Source organism: Oreochromis niloticus, linkage group LG17 (assembly GCF_001858045.2).
Source record: "Oreochromis niloticus isolate F11D_XX linkage group LG17, O_niloticus_UMD_NMBU, whole genome shotgun sequence".
Lineage (NCBI taxonomy): Eukaryota > Metazoa > Chordata > Actinopteri > Cichliformes > Cichlidae > Oreochromis > Oreochromis niloticus.
Window position 1 is genome coordinate 1,185,269 of NC_031981.2, and position 19,444 is coordinate 1,204,712.

General features: G+C 43.8%; 1 protein-coding gene across 3 annotated transcripts in view; it reads right to left on the reverse strand.

Moving 5' to 3' along the window:
* Positions 1–19,444, reverse strand: part of rabgap1l (RAB GTPase activating protein 1-like) — a 96,180-nt gene that overhangs the window by 71,311 nt on the left and 5,425 nt on the right. Inside the window, exons 2-13 of one of the 3 annotated variants that reach the window (XM_019346801.2) lie at positions 19,211–19,437; positions 18,721–18,868; positions 16,616–16,820; positions 16,056–16,230; positions 15,064–15,221; positions 14,532–14,642; positions 13,932–13,998; positions 13,744–13,846; positions 12,178–12,344; positions 8,573–8,699; positions 3,498–3,591; positions 2,010–2,160 (exon numbers count right to left, since the gene is read on the reverse strand). In XM_019346801.2, coding sequence (XP_019202346.1) covers positions 2,010–2,160; positions 3,498–3,591; positions 8,573–8,699; positions 12,178–12,344; positions 13,744–13,846; positions 13,932–13,998; positions 14,532–14,642; positions 15,064–15,221; positions 16,056–16,230; positions 16,616–16,820; positions 18,721–18,868; positions 19,211–19,348 — 1,644 coding nt within the window. In that variant the 5' untranslated portion in view covers positions 19,349–19,437. Of the gene's footprint in view, positions 1–2,009; positions 2,161–3,497; positions 3,592–8,572; positions 8,703–12,177; positions 12,345–13,743; positions 13,847–13,931; positions 13,999–14,531; positions 14,643–15,063; positions 15,222–16,055; positions 16,231–16,615; positions 16,821–18,720; positions 18,869–19,210; positions 19,438–19,444 lie in introns of all 3 variants that reach the window. The other 2 variants (XM_019346800.2, XM_019346802.2) reach the window with 2 other exon arrangements.

Here is a 19,444-nt window from a genome sequence, read left to right on the forward strand (position 1 = left end):
GATCCCGGCGTCTGTTAACTCATAAAAAAGAGAAAAGCAAAAAAACGAGATTGGTTTTTAGGATGGCAGGACTGGAAATAGCTGGCTGAGCTTTTTTAAGCTGTGGGTTCAAGCGTGGCGGCGCACCTTGGGCTTGTTCGGCTCTGGGGACATGAAAAGGTTGTTCAAATGTCACCAGCAACCCCCCGTTCCCGACCTCAAACACAGCGCTGCGCCAGCCCAGAAAGTTATTTGTGAATGTCTCAGCTGCCCCGAGGCCACAGTGTGTGTGACACAGTGTGCATTTGCGACTCTGTGTGTGATGACTGTAAATGAGAGCAGTGCAACACTTAAGTGTATTGCAAGTATCGTGCTATTAAACGAGCACGCCACGGGTCACATGCTGCTAAATGCTGAGTAGATTAGTAGTTTCGAAATAGATTTTTCAAGAGGTCATATCATTTTGAGGGTCCATAATACGGGGCCCCCGGTGATACACGGTGCTGAGCATTAAAGGTCCAGAAAGGTATAAATGAGCTCCACAGCACCTTCATGTTGCTGGTCTTTGCCTCTCTTCCCTCCCCGCTCCATCTTCCCTCAGTTCCATTCATTTGGTGCAGCTATTAATAGCACGACCAACCGCCTATCAATACCATCACTACTCCAGCAAGACAGAAGATGTGGGCGTGCCCAAGCCAGCGCAATGAGCTGAACAACAGAAGCTTAGTCTTATGTAACAGGAGCATAGGAGAGACAGAGAGTGGGGCACAGGGAAAAAATACAAGTACAAGAAGACGGTTCCTACAGAAGACAAAAAAGAAAGACGAGGGATAAAGATAACGGAAGTCGTTCCATAGATAAAGATAACGGAAAAAGAAGGACCAGAAATATCCACACAGCAGTGAAAGTCGCTATCCTGGCGTTTGCACGCGTTCCCTTTCTCCCGTCAGTCACTAAAACCTAATATTTGTGGGTTCACACTCTTTGCTGGCTCAATTTTCCATGCTTCATGTCTACACCCCTATTGCTTTCTCTCTGTTAGTGCTTATTGATTGAAGCAGGTGCTTTCACTGGCCTCTGTGCTGCAAAGAGAAAAAACTATTTTATTACCCATAAAAGTAAAGATCTCCGTCCTTCTGCCGCCGCGTTCAGGTACAGTTGGGTGCTCGACTTACTCGTTAAGTTGGAAGTTAAGAAAGATCAGATGAAACTATAACAGAAGTAATATTTCTTTGCTGGGTTGCATTTTTCCCCCCTTTGATCAAAAGTACTGCAGCACAATGTGCAACTAAATCAAATATTTCAAACTTCTCAGGTAAAAATAAGGCCATAGTTAAATGGCACATGATGAAACATTCCTCCAGTGTGACACTGCGGCTCCCTTCAAACAACAAAGACGTAAAAGTTTTGTGCAAGCCCGTGTGTTATACCTGAACGCAGCCAGAACGACAGGCAATAGTTAAATACTAAAGGTCCAAAAATTCACTTTGAATTCCTGCAAGCTCCGTGGGAGGCCAAAGGGCAGCACGAGCCGCCACAGTCCCGCGACAGCGCCACGCGCATTTAAATGTCACCGCTAAATTAAAGCCTTCTCCGACTTGACACACAGTTCAGAGGAACAGCTGTAACGAACGGCGGTATCAAAAGCGTTGGTGAGACACAGATTTGTACGCAGTACAGAAACACATTTCCTCATTTACTCTCATCAGTGACGAGATCTCGTAACAATTCACACCCGTCGTCTGGTTTTCACTTAAGCACGGCAAAAATGGCGACTACAGCTGAAAGTGTGGAAGTACAACATCGACACAAAGAAAACACTGAGCACTCTCACGGTTCATATTCACAGGAGGAATGCGCTGACAGCGACATCAGATTTTAGGGTCAAATACAATGAAAACCGTGGATTTGTTGCTGCCTCGCCGGCCCACAGGCAAGGATGTTAAGAAAAGTCTTACGTCAGTGTTTCTTTTAGAAATGCACTCTTATTAGCAGCTGTCCATCCCTGCTGTGTGCGCGCGCGCGTTTACCTTGGTGATGAGGATGCGGTAGTGCTCAAGCAGGTCATGGTTGTCGTGGCAACCAGCCAGCAGCTGCCAGACTTCAGCTCTGAGTGGCTCAGGAATGCCGCTGCGGACCAATGAGGACAAACCTTTTGGCCGAGTGGACAGGTTCCCGTGCCTGATGCGCACACACACACACACACACACACACACACACACACACACACACACACACACACACAGAATCCCATTATTTTACAATGCCGATTCAGCCACTTGAACTTTGACTTTACGTGCAGCTCTTTGACAATCACTTCTTTGCTGTGACAAGACAGGAGCTTTAATTTTGAAGTGTCGCGTGTAAATCTTAATGATAAAGATACAACAACATGCGCTTCACCTGCTGTTATGCTACAATAACTCAGCTTCACTCAGTTTAGTACTGATGTATTACTTTATTACAGCAGTGATCAAATGTCATGAAACTATTTCACTAACAGCAGAAAGTGCACCACTGTGATGTGCATCAGCAGTCCCACGCTCCCACGTAATAAAAAAATCCTCCTTTAGAAAAATACACTGTCATCTCTTTTTAATGATGCTTGAAATATTCTCATAACACATTCATTGAAGGCATATGAATGCACTTTCCCAACAAAATTCACTTCATGATGCCGACGCAGCTGAAAGAAAAACGGGCTGAGGACTCGCGAACGGCACAAAACGGCTCTTATTCACTTTCTAACGACGGCGTCTGAAGCTGAATTTATCAGCAGCAGTTACTGTAACCTACTGGAACGAACGCTTTCTGTTGCAACACATTAATTAAAAAAGTAACAAAAAATGTTAATTAAAAAAAATAAAAATAAAAAAATTGGCCGTTCTATTAGGCGCCGGGGTTTAGCTCGTTCCATTTGAAGTGGGGACAAAGACGAGGGTAATTCATTAAAATGTCTCAGCTGTAGTTCGAGTAGGTAATCCATAAAAACTGGGATCATAAAACAATCAAGCTGTAGTGGAAATCACACCATGTATGAGGCAAAGCGGAGCCGACTCTTCTGCACAAGAGGAAGCTGCTGAAACATTGGATTTTAAGGAGCTGCGAACGATTCTAAATGTTCTGCACTTCCTTTAATATCTGACCAAACAACAAAGCTACACAGTCAGTCCAGCTGGAAACACTTTGTTTGTATGAATCAAGCTTAATCTTTTAAAATCAATAAAAACTGGGATTTAACCTGAGCCTAAACTGCCAATTTCCTTTAGTTTTACCCATTTTTCAGTCATCGACAGTTTTCTTTAACCTGTATCACAATCTTAGCAGGAGTCAAGTTACAGATGAAGTTTCATTGCTATGGAGGAGCCCTCAGCTGAAGCTGACTGCCACCCAGCTATTGTCATGCTGGGTCAGTTGAATCATGGATACTGTGATCTCTATTGTGCATTTCTTCCACTGCTTAGTACCACTTCACATATTTAGTCATTCAGTCTCAGTGTGTTCACATTTTGCCTCACCATCTATTGAGGATTCCTCCCCAGGACTCAAGGATTTTCTCAGGACAGTCTTTGGAAACGTCGCCGGTTCCACTGGAAATTTCACTGTCGCTATCTGCAAGACACAGAACAGGACGCCGGTGATGTAAAGGTTCACGATCAATCGCAATCCACAGGTCACGTTAACGTGTAACATACAGAAAGAAAGTAATTAGAGTTGCAATCAACTGAGAAGTCGAGGAGGATCGCAAACAGTCGTACCGCGGACGAGTTCATCTCGGTTCACTACAGTCACACAGATGCATTAAGAGGAGCAGCACGGGGACAGATGAGCTAATAAAGCAATATTAATGTGTGTTAGGAGCATGTATACCTTTGTATACCTGAGCATACAGTTAAAGGTCAAGATGTTTGTCTGTGTAAGTCCAGGTAAAGCTGAATGTGTCGTCCTTTCAGTCACTCAACACTTAAACACAGAGGGAGCAGGACGTGTTTGCATTTGGGCATTTTGCCACCTACCAGGAGAGCTGTGACCGTTTCTGTGACTGCTGTGCAAGAGCCAGGCAGAATAAGACATTCTCTCCTGTATCTGCACCCAACTAATAAATCCATATTAAGCTACTCTGATACGCAATGCACATTTTCAAACCTGTTAATATTGATCTCACAGTTTAAATGGAGGAAGGAGTGCCTGTGCAGCGCCTACACCTTCCATTATTGCCGTTCTTCTGCCTGATGGTTCGTGAGGCAGACAAGAGGCAATCAGCACGCCGAACCACTTGTGTTTAGATGCAGAAGCACTAATTGACTGTCTGGCCTGCTCAGCTGCTGGAGAGATGAACTGATCCCCACACAAAGCACCCACGAGAGCAAACGCACAGATCCACACTGCATGTTGTGATACGGACGTGGCGTCTGCTGTCGTGACTATGCTGCACAGAAACCGGTGCTGACAGATGCACGCACTAGAGGGCGCCTTACTTCATAATGGACCTTCACGATTATTCATACAGTGTTTTATATCGTTTAAAGATGAACTAGAAACACAGAATGAGAGGAAAAAACTAAAAAGCACAAAAGAAAAATGGTGTTTCCTTACCCTGGAAAATTTAAAAAGAAAAAGGTAAAATTAACGTTGAACCAAACAAAACTTAACACCAACTTAATGATAATGAGTCCCACTACGTGTCCAAGGATTAAGAAAAAAAAAAATGTCATGTTTCTTTCATGATATCACAGAGATGAAAATAACAGGATGCTTTAGAAGGCCTGACGCTGGACGGTGGAGCATCGGCCCCCACGGTAAGTGTCGGGTTGACATTTTCTTCCAGAGCGTGCAGCCACTTCGCTGACTGCACCGCTGCTCCTATATGTCCTCAAAGCCTTTAGCAGAAGCTTTTCAGGTCTTTATAAATGCTTGATGAGTTCTTTCAAATGGCTCAGACGCAGCACAAAGCAGCTACCTCTGTCCTCAGATTTTCCAAGACCAGGAAGCACAAATGCATTCCAACTGCCGGCACACTCGCCGATAAAAAGAAAAACTGAAGACAAAGGTCATTACCTTTTAATCTGCAGAAGGGGCTGCACACTGACTGTGGGATTCATGTCATGTAGGACGGCTCTCATTTTGAAAGCACTAATGGATTGGTTTGTCTATGTTAAAGCAAGCAGAAATTTCCAGTTAACAGCATGAAGATGTTTTAAATTCCATCTTTTATTCTAATGAACTACAAATCTAATATGACAGCAGTGCAGTGATCAAATCAAGCCTCGTCTGATTACCGTGTTATATTTTGTAACAAATAAGTGATAAGCCAAAGGAACTGCTGATGGAACATGTATGAAATGGGAAGGGATTGATTGTATGATATGCACGCACGCACACAGAGTATGATGTAAAAGAAAAGAACATCAGCTCCGGGGCCATCGTCCACATTGTAGCGAGGGCTGTCGGGGGCATCCACGTGAATGGAGCGTGTTTGCACACAGCAGTGGCATCTACACCCCGACTGTATTCATTTCTGCACACAATGGGGCTGACCTCCACCTCCACGGCCCCGAGTGCCTCCAATTTTCAGCTGTGGGGGAGAAGCGGGGTGTTATAGAAAAGGCCCTTTCAAAGGCTCTCGCAGTACTAGATGCCTCGGTGGCTGGCCGTCCCTTCGGCGAGTCGGCAGACAGACACAGGAAATACAATTTTTGTCTTCCGTTCAAGGACGGGAGAGAAAAAGTAGAGAAGTGTTTGCAGCAGCAGACGATGAGATCAAGTCTCCAGTGATCCCATGTTTTATGGCAGCTCTGAAGTGTTTAAAAGTTGATTTGATTTAGAAACTTAGTTTTCACTTTAGTGGGAGAGTAAATCACATGAAACTGTATTACATTAAAATGCTTTTGGTTAGCTGTGTAGATGGAACTTACTGACCTGTATAATTTTAGGATTTCCACAATTAAATAAACTCGATAGATTAGTGGGAGAGTAAGGATCCACAGTGAGACCAGATCCATGATCTGCATCTACAGTAGAGGGCACTTTTCAAAGCAATGCAGAGCCATAAGTTACCGTTGCTGTTGAGCATCTGCTACATTACTAAAGGGAGCACGATGAAGATCCTGGCTGACATCATATTCGCTGCTTTGGCGCAATTTCAGCCATTTACGTGTCTCTTGGTTTCTGTAACCTGGTGCATTGTGCCACTGTTGCTGGGTCAAAGGTCGGCTGAGTGACTGCTGGAGGTTGTGAGCTGGTGAAATCGGTCACAAAGAGGGTGCACCGAAAACCTCCAGTGAAAGCTCCCACCTTCAAGTGGTCAGCATGAAAAAGGCCGACTTATCTGCAAACATCCACAACATTCGCTGAGCTACAGTGAAACTTCAACACTGCAAACACAACTTTGAAGGCGAATGGTCCCAGTTTCCTGTTTGCAGCACTGCAGTTAAAATCAAATGGATTTAACTGAGCAGCTGTTGTTTAAACATGTGTAAATTTAGGCTGAGAGTTAGGTCAGCAACACATTTAACCTATTATGACTTTTTAAAGCAGGCCGAATGTTGTATGTAACTGTAATGTAAAGTATGTATATATAGCCATCTCTCTGTAGCTATATTTCTTGACCATTTTTTAAATATTCTTTTTATTTTTAACAAACTGTTACAGTTACAGTCATATCAAGCTTTATGAATCTTCTGACAACTAAAATTTCATGTAGTAATTCACTGACATAATCGCCATTTGAATAAATTGTGACTGCAAAGAAGTAAGAGTACTTCAGAAACTACATCAGAATGTGTGGACGGTGGATATTTGTACACGAGCTCCGACATGAAGTGTGTGGTCTAAATTGGAGCCAGGCCTAATCTGCGACTCTTGCACCAACAGCGCTCAGGTGGAAATGCGAGTCCTGTTTATATTAGTGAACTGAAACTGGGTCATGTTTGAGGACCACTGGGTCTAACAGCCAGTGTTGGTGTCATTAATGTTTCTGCTGTTTTGTCTCCATTTCTCTGGCAGCGCTGCAGTTACTGATGGTGAAAGAAATCAGCGTGCTCTGGCGTATCAGCTAAACCCGTCATGTTTAGATTCAACAATTAGACTCAACAGTTTAATCAACATGCAGGACAGAAGCCACTGGATTTAGACAGTTTGCACCTGCAGCATCTTGTCATTATTCTGCAATACAATTAATATCAATTGTAGTCATGCGACTGGCAGTAGCTCCGGGAGCTGGCGTAGAATGTGACCTCCAAAGCGCACACGCCGCTCAGTCACACTGTCATAGAGAGAGGACGCGTGGCAGTGCGGTGGACTTCTTCATTGGTGACATGGTTCCGGGAAGAGACACGCAGGATCTGTCTTAGCCATCGCTGTTGGGCCACAGCACGTCTTTTGGCGATTTTGGCTGATGGTTTCCACGTCTCACAAGTGTAGATCGCAGTAGGTATAACGATCGAGTTGAGCAGACGAATCTTCGTCCACAGATCAATCTTTGGACGAAGATGAGCCGAAGCTGCTGGAAGACCGCACCCGCTTTCACGGTCTGACACACGATGTTGTGATCAGCATCTGCGTCGCTTGCAAGGATGCGGCCGGGATGGGTGAACCGGTTCAGGTCCTCCAGCGGTTGCTGTCCTACCATAATGGGATCCTGTGGTGTCACTGATTCTCATGACCCCGCTTGTTCCTGATCTCCAAGCCCACTTTGGCCGCCTCTTGCTCCAAGCTTGATGTCCTGGTCTTCATGTTCTTCCAGATGTCAGCCAACGGAGCTGATCATCTGCACAGGCGGGGTCCTTCAGGCGTGTTGGTGGACACCAAGGTATCCCAAAGCCATCTTGGTCCATGGCAGTCCGATGGCCAGAAGGAAGAGGAAGGAGAAAGAACGCACCTTTGCCCACAGCGGTCTCAATATAACAAGTATATAAAATGTGTTGCATCACAATAATCACGTGGCTTGCTGCGCACATCCCCACAGGACCCGTATCAACACTTTCAAACACACACAGCTCCGCTGGAAGACCGTGGTTCAGGGGGTTGGGCAAGACACTTCACCTACCGCCTACTGGTGTTGGCCAGAGGGGCCGATGGCGCGATATGGCAGCCTCGCTTCTGTCAGTCTGCCCCAGGGCAGCTGTGGCTACAACTGCAGCTGCCTCCACCAGTGTGTGAATGTGAGAGTGAATGAATAGTGGAATTGTAAAGCGCTGTGGGTGCCTTGAAAAGCGCTATATGAATGCAATCCATTATTATTATTACTACTACTACACAGCGATATGTGCATGCATCTTTGCAAATGCTTATAAAACATTAAACTTTAGTGTTTGGATACACTAAGAACAAGGCTCTGCCACAGAAACACGTCGAGTTCGGTAAAAATCAGTTTGGACATCTGTGCATTCAAGCTCGTTCAGGTTACGTGCAGCTACACCAACATGTCGAAGGACTTTTACAACAAAGAGCACATTTTTTTTATTTTTGTGGTTTTGAGAGGCGGCTTTCTAAATAAGAATTAAAGCACATCGTCATTGACAGGAGGAGAAATAAAAAGTCTCACACTGCATTTGAATGGCCCAACAAATATTTAAAGCCAAAAAGAGAGTACCTTCGTCTGCCTCCTCTTCCTCAGTGGGCGAGGCCAGGCGTCCTTTTTCTTCATTGCTTCTTTCCATCTCCCTCTGGAGACTCACCACCTCGTACATAGCGTCGCTCTGACCCCCTCTCTCTGGTGCCTGCTGAGTAAACATGCAGACAAATAATATCAGGATGCGCAAAAGGGGGGAAAATAATTCCTGTAGTAAAATGGTAAATGGCCTGTATTTGTATAGCGCTTTACTAGTCCCTAAGGACCCCAAAGCGCTTTACACATCCAGTCATCCACCCATTCACGCACACATTCACACACTGGTGATGGCAGCTACATTGTAGCCACAGCCACCCTGGGGCGCACTGACAGAGGCGAGGCTGCCGGACACTGGGGCCACCGGGCCCTCTGACCACCACCAGTAGGCAACGGGTGAAGTGTCTTGCCAAGGACACAACGACTGAGACTGTCCAAGCTGGGGCTCGAACCGGCAACCTTCCGATTACAAGGCGAACTCCCAACATTTTGAGCCACGAATGTGTAGCGTACACATTACACACTAATACTACAGTACACTGTAGTATTAGTGTGTAAGTCTTTTCAAGCCATGCTTTGAAATCATTTTAATGACACATGTTCATTTATTTATGTTAAATCTAGAGTGTAATTATTACTAAAATACAACATTAACTACAGCTGAAAAAAAGGAAAAAGAAAAGCATCATAACAGAGTGAAGAAATGCAGAGAGAACAAAGACGTCGTCAGGCTCGACCTTCGGTGTCATAAGCAGCTGATGTTTATTTCTGGTCCGTTCATTCACTCCAGCGCCGCTGCCGCTCTCCACCACCTGGTAGAACGGATCAATGAGCTGTATTGATCGGCCCACTTGCACGGCGTCTAATGACCAACTCACAGCACAAATTGGCAGAGAATATAAAGCCTGGCCTATTTTTAGAGAAAACTCGAGGAGGCTTGGGTAACATAATTTGCTTTGCTCTGGCCTCTGCCAGCGAACAGTTAACCCCGCAGGATAAATTATTAACAGTGATAAAATTTGAACTGAAATTTGGGCCAAAGAAGCCACACTGCACAAACACGGCACCAACAGGAAGAGATTTATAGGAAAATAATGAAAGAGGGGATTAAGCCACACTGTCGATATATAAAGAAAGAACATTGATGCCAAATGTTACTGTTTGCTGAATGTTAGGATGTGAGGATAGCACCATTCCCATGCAAATGTAGCAAATGTAGCATTTACCAGCTACGAGCTTTGATCGTCTCTTTGTTCACAGTCCCAACACTTCTGAATGCTACCTAAAGCTTTTACATGCTCACTTTATTTTTTCCTTTAGCAAAAAAAGGGATGGCACTGGTAGAAACCGCGCTCAACTGAGCGTGAGCGCCCCCACTCCACATTTCCATCAATGAAGGATCAAAAAATGTCCAGGACATTAAAGATCATGTTTTATTCATATTTTCAGCAAGATCATTTTAATTTCATGTTTTACAGTTTTTAAATAAATGAACAAAGTTTGAGGACACTGCACAGTGAGTACCTGACTAATGATTTTTTTTTTAGGGTTCTGGTTCTGAAGGACTATTTGGAGGTCCAGTTAGTGGATTGAGGCCTGTGGCAAAATCTTCAGTAAAGTCAATCATTGTAGATTTTTAAGGTGTGTTAGGATCCTTCTCTTGGTTTAGGAGCCATCCATTTAAAACAGCATCTGATTTTTACTTCCAGGACTTTAACTGGTATTTAACTGAATTTAGGAAGTGAAAGGTTTCCCTGAAAACTTGCAGTTCACCTTTATTTGGCCGCAGGACCTGCACAATTCCAATTACAAACTTCTGATGCTGATTTTTTTAAAGACGTAAACACAATAAATGTTTTTTACTGTTTGACTTCCACGGCAGTGGATCAGTGCACCAGCACCCCTCCATGTCTAACTTTAGAACTGACACAAATTCTGGTCGTAACTTTTTTGCATTGTACTGTAACGTTTACATAGTTTCTCTGCTGATCGTTTGAAGTGCTGTAAATTGTTATTATTGCTTTTGGTGAGGAAAAGAAAGTGTATAAATTTTAAAGTCTAGTATGGACTCATTCATGGAACTCAATCTTGAACTAATCTTGGATTCGTCCCAATCATCCAGCCTACAGCACGATGGTTTGCTGCCTGATGTTTTAGTAAAGCACACACAGGAACTGACACTTTGGTGTTTCAGATGCTCCATTTTCTTGGCAAAAACATGACAATAGGACTGCATATTTTATATGCATGTGTATCACCTCTGATTGCCATCTTGTGCAAAAACCTCCACACAATATTATCTTTTAATTAGCTCTTAACCACAGCACCAGTCCAACACTCTTCCATTTACTGAGGAGATAACTAGAGAGGCAATCAGGCAGACGAGTCAAACCGCTGCTGTTAATTACCCACGCGCACATAATGAGACAGAGTCTCTGCTTAGCTCCCACAATCCAAAGCTTCCCCACACTCCGCTGCTTCACCAGCTCCCCACGGCCCACTAAAAGTGATCTGCTTTTTAACAAGGGAGCGGAAGCTTGCAGCTTAACTGCAGCAAACGCTCAGACGGGAGTGCCTTTGTGGGTGGGAGGTGAGTGAAGGTGCACTTTTTTAAACAAAGAAATGTCATTGGGAATTCCAGAGGGCAAAAATGTCTGAAACATTCCCCAAACAGGAAGCGTGCAGCTCATTTTTATCAGCGATGGCACCGACAAACTGTGGTTCTGTTACTTAGTTGCAATAAGATCAAATGAGATGAAACTTGGCAAAGTTGCTATTAATTCAGCATTGAGTAGGTTGATAGTGTATCCAGACACGCACTACATATCACAGTCTACTGTATAATTTTACAGCACAGAGGGACCCGACACACAAACTCTGATGTTCGTTATAGTCACTCCGTTATTAATAAGACAGGAAGACTACAAGTCGAGGAAAACTGAGCTGTTCAAGTGGAAAGAGTTAGCAGATGAAACATTTGTTCCATTATAACACAGACCTTTAGCTTATTTCATCAGTGAAGGAGCATTTTCCCCTCAGTCTGACCACCTCCACTCCACTCAGCCTCCGAGCTGCCATCCACTCAAACTGGGACATTATGTGAAACTAAGTGCATAAAATAATACAAATGATCTGTCTAATACAAAAGGATAATAATAAAATCTTATCTTGAATACAGTTCAGCTACCTAACCCAACTTCATAGTTACAACTATTACATACTGCCCTGTAACTCATGTTACAGAGCGGCTGTAGCTCAGGAGGGAGAGCAGATCATCTACTGATTGGAAGGTTGGTGGTTTGATCCCTGGCTGCTCCAGTCTGCATGCCAGAGTAACCTGGCATGCAAGATACTGAAGTAATCAGATTATTAATGCTCAACAAAAAACACAAAAGTGTAAAAAAAAAAAAAAAAAAAAAAAGTGTCTGATGAAGTGTTTTGAGTGCTCGTGTAGAAAAGTGCCATATAAGAAGCAGTCCATTCACATTTTACAGTCAGTCTGTCAAATAAGCTTTGACGTCACCTACACATTCTCCTGTTATAAGGAAACGAGCACATGTAGGAGGTTTTGTAAGTTTCAGTAAAGATACCTGTCGGAGTCTGAGGTAGAAGGTCTCACTGAAGGTCTTGCGGCTGAAGTACCAGAAGCGCTCGTTTGACGGATAGACCCTGACTACAGTTTCCAACAGGAAGCGAACTGGCTCCACCACTTCGGTCACCACCAGGTCCACCGCCACTGTCATAAAGACCTGTTTATCTGCAGGAAAAAGCAAGCATGATGAGAGACTGGTGCCGTCTCTTTCTTTGTTACAGCTACAGAGTTACAGATGACATTTAAGCCGTGGGTACGATTGACGGTCAACTATAGGCACAGTTCAGCTTTCAAAGCATTCAGAGCGTCGCTGTGTTCTCGTTGTTTTTAAAAGGTACACCGGGCACATCACATCAGCACCTTTCTCAGAAAACACAGACAATAGCAACTTCAGAAACAGTCAAATCTCACTCAATGGATCCAGACATGCACATCTGCTGGGTTCCACTGTGAGGCAGAAAATCCACACATCCTGCAGGGAAGCCACACCCCCTGGTGGATAAGCACTCCAAGTTCCCAACATGTCTGCAAGTTCAACTGTTCACTGAAAAGTTTACACTACTAACTAAACCCAAAGCTTAACCAACCACTTCTAAACAGATGTTTTGATTTATGCAACAACATCTTCATAACAAAAAGCTCCAAATGAACAAATCACTTAATGCTTCTGTTCTGGAGACAGCCTCATTATGAAAGAGGAACAAAAACAAAAGGACAACGAGGCAGGAGACGTAGCGACACAGCAGGGAGGTTTTATTTTTTGAATCAAACCGTGAAGGAGCCAAGTGCATTTGTTAACTAGCAGCAAAAGAAAGTTGAGCTATGGTCGATTAAGTCTCCTGACTGCACAGATTGTTATTAAAAGAAGTCCATAAGCCTCGTGTGCACCGACACTTCCACACCGTTACAAAATGTTTGATAATGTTTGAGACGTTTCAAATTCGATTTTCTTCTAATCTGTCTTTTTAAAGGGTCGGCACAGGTCACTAAAAATTAGCATAAAGCTAGATTGATGCTCACCTGTACAGAGTTCATCTTCACTCCCTCCATCAACATCAACTTGCATTAAAACCTGCAGGTTTCACTTGCAGGAAAAGTCAGAAAGCTGCTTTTAATTGGATTTCTTGTGAGCATCCAAAGCTCAGTTACCCCTGATGCTCGACACAATTTGTTTATGTGTCCACATGTAAAACATGCCAAGCCGTAGGTCACACGGCCGGCGTCCACACAGCACAGAATGGATTAAGGCAATTATCACACCCACTCTAGTGCGAGCGCTTTCCCAAATGTGACCTTGGGCTTTTAGCAGTCGCACTGACAGTAATGTATGGAAATAAATCCTGTTGCATTTGTATTTTTTGCAAACAGATACTCGTGGGCTGTTATGCTGTTCAGGGTTTTCAGGGCAAGAATGCAAACTGCAAACGCAGCCACTTTTTTGGCTTTGTAACATATAAAGTATCGCGGATCAGTGTTAAAACTTTATCTTCTATGAAACTGGCACAAACCAAAACAGGTCACATCGAGCCAGAAGGAGAAAAGAAAGAAAAGGAGCCATAATAACCTTTAGGCGTGTCTTCATTCAGTGGTTGGAAGGCCGCCATGTTGGGGTTCCAAGTTCCTGTGATAACGTAGGCCTTCCCGTCAGAGCTCTTCCCCATCGATTCCTGCGTACGGATTAACCGGTGGATTATTTTCTTGTAACAATCTTCTGGTTTAACAGTGAGCCGAGTTAGAGTTTGTGCTGCTCACCATCTCTAGTAGATGCATGTCACTGTTGCAGACTTTCTGTCCTGGACTCAGCAGCATCCCAAAACACCTGGAGGGAAGACGCAGGAGGTTCAATCCACAAATCAATATAAGCTGCACAGATACAGTCTGCATTCAGTCTGCTGAGGCTGCTCGGTCCAGAAAGGCAAGAAACGACACAAACAGCTCAATGAGCCAAACTGCACTTTTATACGGTATAAAATGCTAAAGCTTAGGTAACTCAGTAAGATGGCGTTGGTGAACAATGATTAACAACACCAGAAGAAACTCCAACAACAAGAATTAAGAAAAGTTAGAAAGTCGAGTTTCCTGTTCTATCATACACTGAATATTTGTGTAACTCCTGCCTGCTTTCAGTCTAACAGCCCACAGCTCCCCGACTGCTGCTCGCTGTCCCCTGGAGGACCCAGACAAGCATACATGACCATTTAAGGACGTCTCCTCACACTCGAGCTGAACCAATAAGACTTCCATAAAGTCTGTAATGCTGTTACTTATCCTAAAGTGACAGTGGACTAAAAGCTGAAGGCTAAGATTACATTTGAGGAGATCGGGGCATAAGTGCAGCGGGGTGCTGCTCACCTCTCGATGCCCAGCTCCTTGTTACACATCTGTTGGACTGAAACCACGACCTTCTTTTGGACAGACTGTCTCAGCTTGAAGTAGAACTTTTCTCTGTCCTTCGGCACGGGGCTGTAGGGAGCAAGAAGGATGAATTACTACACAAGTCCAGAGGGATGACTGCATATGCAGTAATGCTCACGTTAGTGCCATCTGTAAACTTATTTTCCTGATCTTTTCTCTGGGGAAATTATAATAATCTGAGCGTAACTGTTAAAACATTACAAGTCCTCTTTTCAGTCTCCTTCATGTGCCGGATTCTTCACTTCATCACATCTCAGAAACCAGATGACAGCATGAAAATGAAAATTGATCTCTACTTGTAATAAGACAATTTAAGATAAGCTTTATGCTCTTTGCAGGTGAACAATACCAGATAAAATACATTAAATCTGCTAACATCTCTGCCATTCTGACAGTCCCGTGATGAGGAGAGGGGAAAGAAACTACACATATGAAATGCAGGTGTGTTTCTGCACGTGTGATCATGTACTTGTAGTTGCCTTTGCCATCATCCTCTTTGATCTCCAATGTAACAGTGAAGGTATAGAGATCACCGTCAGGTGGACTGGACAGCGTCGTGTCCCGGATGTCTGCTGGTCGTGAAGAACGCCGAAAGGCCGTAGAGAAGCTGTACAAGATACGACTGACCTGGATGGACGAGGACAAGAGAAGATGGTCAATGAGGGAGGAAGCTTTGCAGGTAAAGATGATTAAAAAGACAGCATGAGTGATAGACCACGTATGGATCACCTACAGATGTAAAATAAATAAGTCTGTATACACAAATGAAGAGCTGAGCAAGAAAAAAAGACAACAGCACCCTCAGCTGGTTGAATAGTGTCAGTGCTTCTAATTCTGTGGCATGTTTACATAAAAATACAGCACATATACAAAACAAACAAACAAAACAACCAAAATATCTGTAATAACACGATTTCCTGTTCCGAGCAACTCTCAACTTGCACGGCTGCAAAAGCCCTAAAAATGTGCTGAACCTTCAGTCGTCCAGTGGAGTTCTTGTTTTAGAGTCTGTATGTAGGTTCGACTGAAAGAACATGCAAGCCACCTCCAAGCTGCTCGTGAAACCCTCGTCTGCAGCTTCTGGACAACACAAAAGGTCCAACAACCCAACATTCACACTTCTCTTTAAAGACTACGGCGCTCTCTTTTCCATTTTGTTACACTATAATTATGTAGGTAAATCACTGCAACACGACAACCCACACATCTCGCACCCGTTCTAAGACAGCCATAGTTTGTAGCCCAAAAATATGGAATATTATGAAATGGTCAAAAACCTTGCAGGCTGTAGGCTGAGTGTGTCAGTGTCTGTTTGTCAGTCAGTTAAGGTACAATATTATGTTGGTGTCTGCTCAAAACAGTCATTTAATCAAATATTTCATTGGCTGCATCAACAGGAGGGTCTTCGTGGAGTAAAATGTGTTTGATGCTGCAGTTTGTCATGAGAAGTAAAACACTCACAGCTTCCTTGATGTGGCAGGAGAAAACATGAATCTGGAAGTCCTCCGAGCTTCGGTAACTCTCGGTGAAGGAAAAACAGTCACTTTCCACCGAGCCCTCTTGACCTCGAGCACAGAACAGCACCTTGTAGATCGGGAAGGAGGCAATCTCTGTGCCTGTAGCCTGGTCCACAATCCTGGAGAATCACAATTCATTCTCAGACTTTCAGTGTAAAAGCACATTAGACTTATAAATATATTCATCTGTAATGTACTTAATTTCTAGAAATACATTTATACCAAGTTTCATCTATTTTTCCCCAATTTCCCACCCCCGAAACCCCACAGCAATTACAAACTGCTTGAAATTAATCATATTCTCTAAAATTTAAAAAATGTATATAGAAAGAAAAAGTGCTTTAAGCACATCTATTAAAACATTTCATGCTCCCGCTGATCTCTGCTCAGGTCACTTCATCTGTGACTAAACAGCCTTCAAAAGGTGGAGAGTCCTCTAACGATTTTCATCACTAGTTAATCTCTCCTGGTCTTCATCTCACTTATCTGTACAGTCTGGCTGACCTGACAGAGCCCTCAGGACCACAGGGGACATGCAGCGTGATGGGGATGGGGATGGCGCTTTCGGCTCGCAGGGTGGCCATGGCCCTCTGTGCCTCCGCCTCATTACGAGGGGCTTTGACCCAGGTGCAACCCAGGTAGGACAGCTTGTTGAACTGCACACTGTCCTCCTCCAGGACCGTTGGGCTTTGTGGTGGTGGACATGCTTCTGTCAACAGACATGAAGGTTTTTGGTGTTTATTTTTCTTTTGACCCGTGTCAGTATAACAGCTGTTTCACTAGCATGTAAACATAGCAGAGAGGAAACCACAAAAACACTGAGAAGAAGTAAAGATGAAAAGAAGGTGAGAAAGAATGACACAGGAAGTGTGTGTGGGGGGGGTAGGAAGTGTGTGTGTAGGGGGTGGGGTGGGGTGGGGTGGGGGGGCTCTTCTCTAATAGGACTTTTAATCCGGAACTTAGAAACTCTGCAAACAGGAAGCAGAACAATGCAAGCTGCAGCTGGACTTCCACTGCTGAGTGGCTCTTATGCTACATCATGCAAACCGTTTCCTCTTAGCTCCCTCTGCAGCTGTGCAGCAACACTGCTTCTGAATCACTGGCAGCTTGGAAAATGAACGAAACAATATGAACCAAGTATGCATTTATGGGACTGAATATCGTTTTGTACGTGTAAGGTAGGTGTCAGTGAAAATGTTTAATGTGGTCCATCGTTTGGTCCCTGCATTCACTCTCTGCCAAAACATCAAGACATGCCAAAGCATGGAAATAATCCCGTGTGGTTTAGCCAAGGGAACGAGGAACCCAGCAGTGGTGAATGTTCTGCACTATAATCTGCACACTTTAAACATCACTGCCGTCCCGTGAGATTTTCACCAAGGAGCTGGCAGGTTAAAAACCAGCCTGACGCTGTGTTCCAACAAGGACCTTTGTCAGCTAATGGTTGGAACTGTAAACACTGCTTCAGAGCAGAGTATCAGTATCATGGGTCAAAGTATCAGAAGTGGCAACATCAGAAAGTTAAAAAAATATATTTATCTTACTAATTTTAGCTTTTCAAACATAAAACTTCACCTAAATCGATATCTCTGCTTTGATCTGCTTCTGTACTCACCGACCTCTCCTTAAGAGAGTATATTTAAGGTTAATAAATAAATAAATCTTTCCTCCATGTACAAACCAAAATGTCCTTGCTAATGCACACATGGTTAAAGCAACATCAGAGTTCAGATAGCAGCCTTGCTAATCTGATATCATTAAAACTGGATGTGTGTGTTTATATATCTTTGTGGGGACCACAAATTGGAAGTTTACCATGCTTGTTGGGGCCAACAGCCCTTATGGGGCTGGTAACACAAGTTTGAAGAGTCTTGATGCATTCTCAATCATCCAGGGAAGTAAATCTCCAAAAGTTGAATCTGACTGAAGAAGTCACTTGGATGAGTGACGAAATGTTTCTCCCACAAAACGCTACGTCCAGATGAACAGATTCAACTTTTGGAGACAAGTTTGAAGACATTTTTCAGACTCAAAATGTCGTTTCTGTGTCAGGGTTACAGTTCGGTTAGGGTTAGGCATTCATTTTTGATGGTTAGGGTAAGCAGCTAAGGAAAGCATTATGTCAGTTAGATGTCCCCACAAGGATATGAATACACACACGTGTGTGTGTGTGTGTGTGTGTGTGTGTGTGTGTGTGTGTGTGTGTGTGTGTGTGTGTGTGTGTGTGTGTGTAGGTGTGTGCGTGCAGCACACAAATTAATGTTTTCAAAGCAAGAATGTGGAAACATTACTTCTTTTGTGCTGCAGCGTTTACAGCAAAGCGAGAACAAACACTGAGTGTGTTCACATCACTGCAATAAATAATAATCACTGTCCCACGATGTTATAAAGATAAGCTTTACAGAACAAAAGTGCCATATACACCATCCATCCAGTAACAATGACATTGGTATGTTTTGATTAAACAAGTTACCTTTCAGGAGAATACTGGAAATTTCCAAGTATCAGTGTTACTACAGTATATTGTGTAATAGATTTACCTTGATATCAACGCTTTTCGATTGGGAGAATGAAAAAACTAACAGACCTGAAAGGTCCAGAATCTGTACCTGCAGGCTGGGTCTGTAGGACTCGACTCTCTGGTTCCTTGTGCTTCTCCATCTTTTCCACATTGCTCTTCTCCACCTTCACTTCATCATCGTCATCCAACACCTCCTCCATAGCTTTTTCCAGCTGTTCACTCCCATTCCAAGACATCTTAGTAAGAAAGAAGCAACACAAAATGTGAAAGTTTAAAGAGGAACAAGGAGAGATGAAAACTGGGTGGAGCAAAGGTGACGAACCAAACAAAGAGGTCTGTCTTTAACTGATTTAATCAGCTGACATCCCACAGAACTGCATACAAATGCAGGTATAAACAGTCACGATGAGTGGGGATCTAACTAATCAAACTGGTGATAACCTAGGCACATGTAGCTGCAAAACCAAAAAGCTGATTGTAAAACCAGGAGGACAATGATGCTCAAATGTGCCCGGCTTTCAGGCAGCCAAAAAAAGAAATCGATTAAATATGAAATTGCATCCATATGTGGTTCCGACCTTGAGTCTTGGTTTTCCCTCAGAGCCCTGCGGTGAGCCTGCAGAGCTGGACTGCACCAGAACAAACTCCTCACTAGTGACGGTGGCCACGGACTCAGTGGAGCTGCTGACTTTGCCCAGTGAGGAGTTGTCATCCATGGCTAGCCGCTTTCTTGAGGGCTGGCCAGGGAGAACAGGGTAAAGCTCTCCCCTTCCCTCCTGTGTGCCCAGCTCCAAAGGAAGGTATTCTGCATA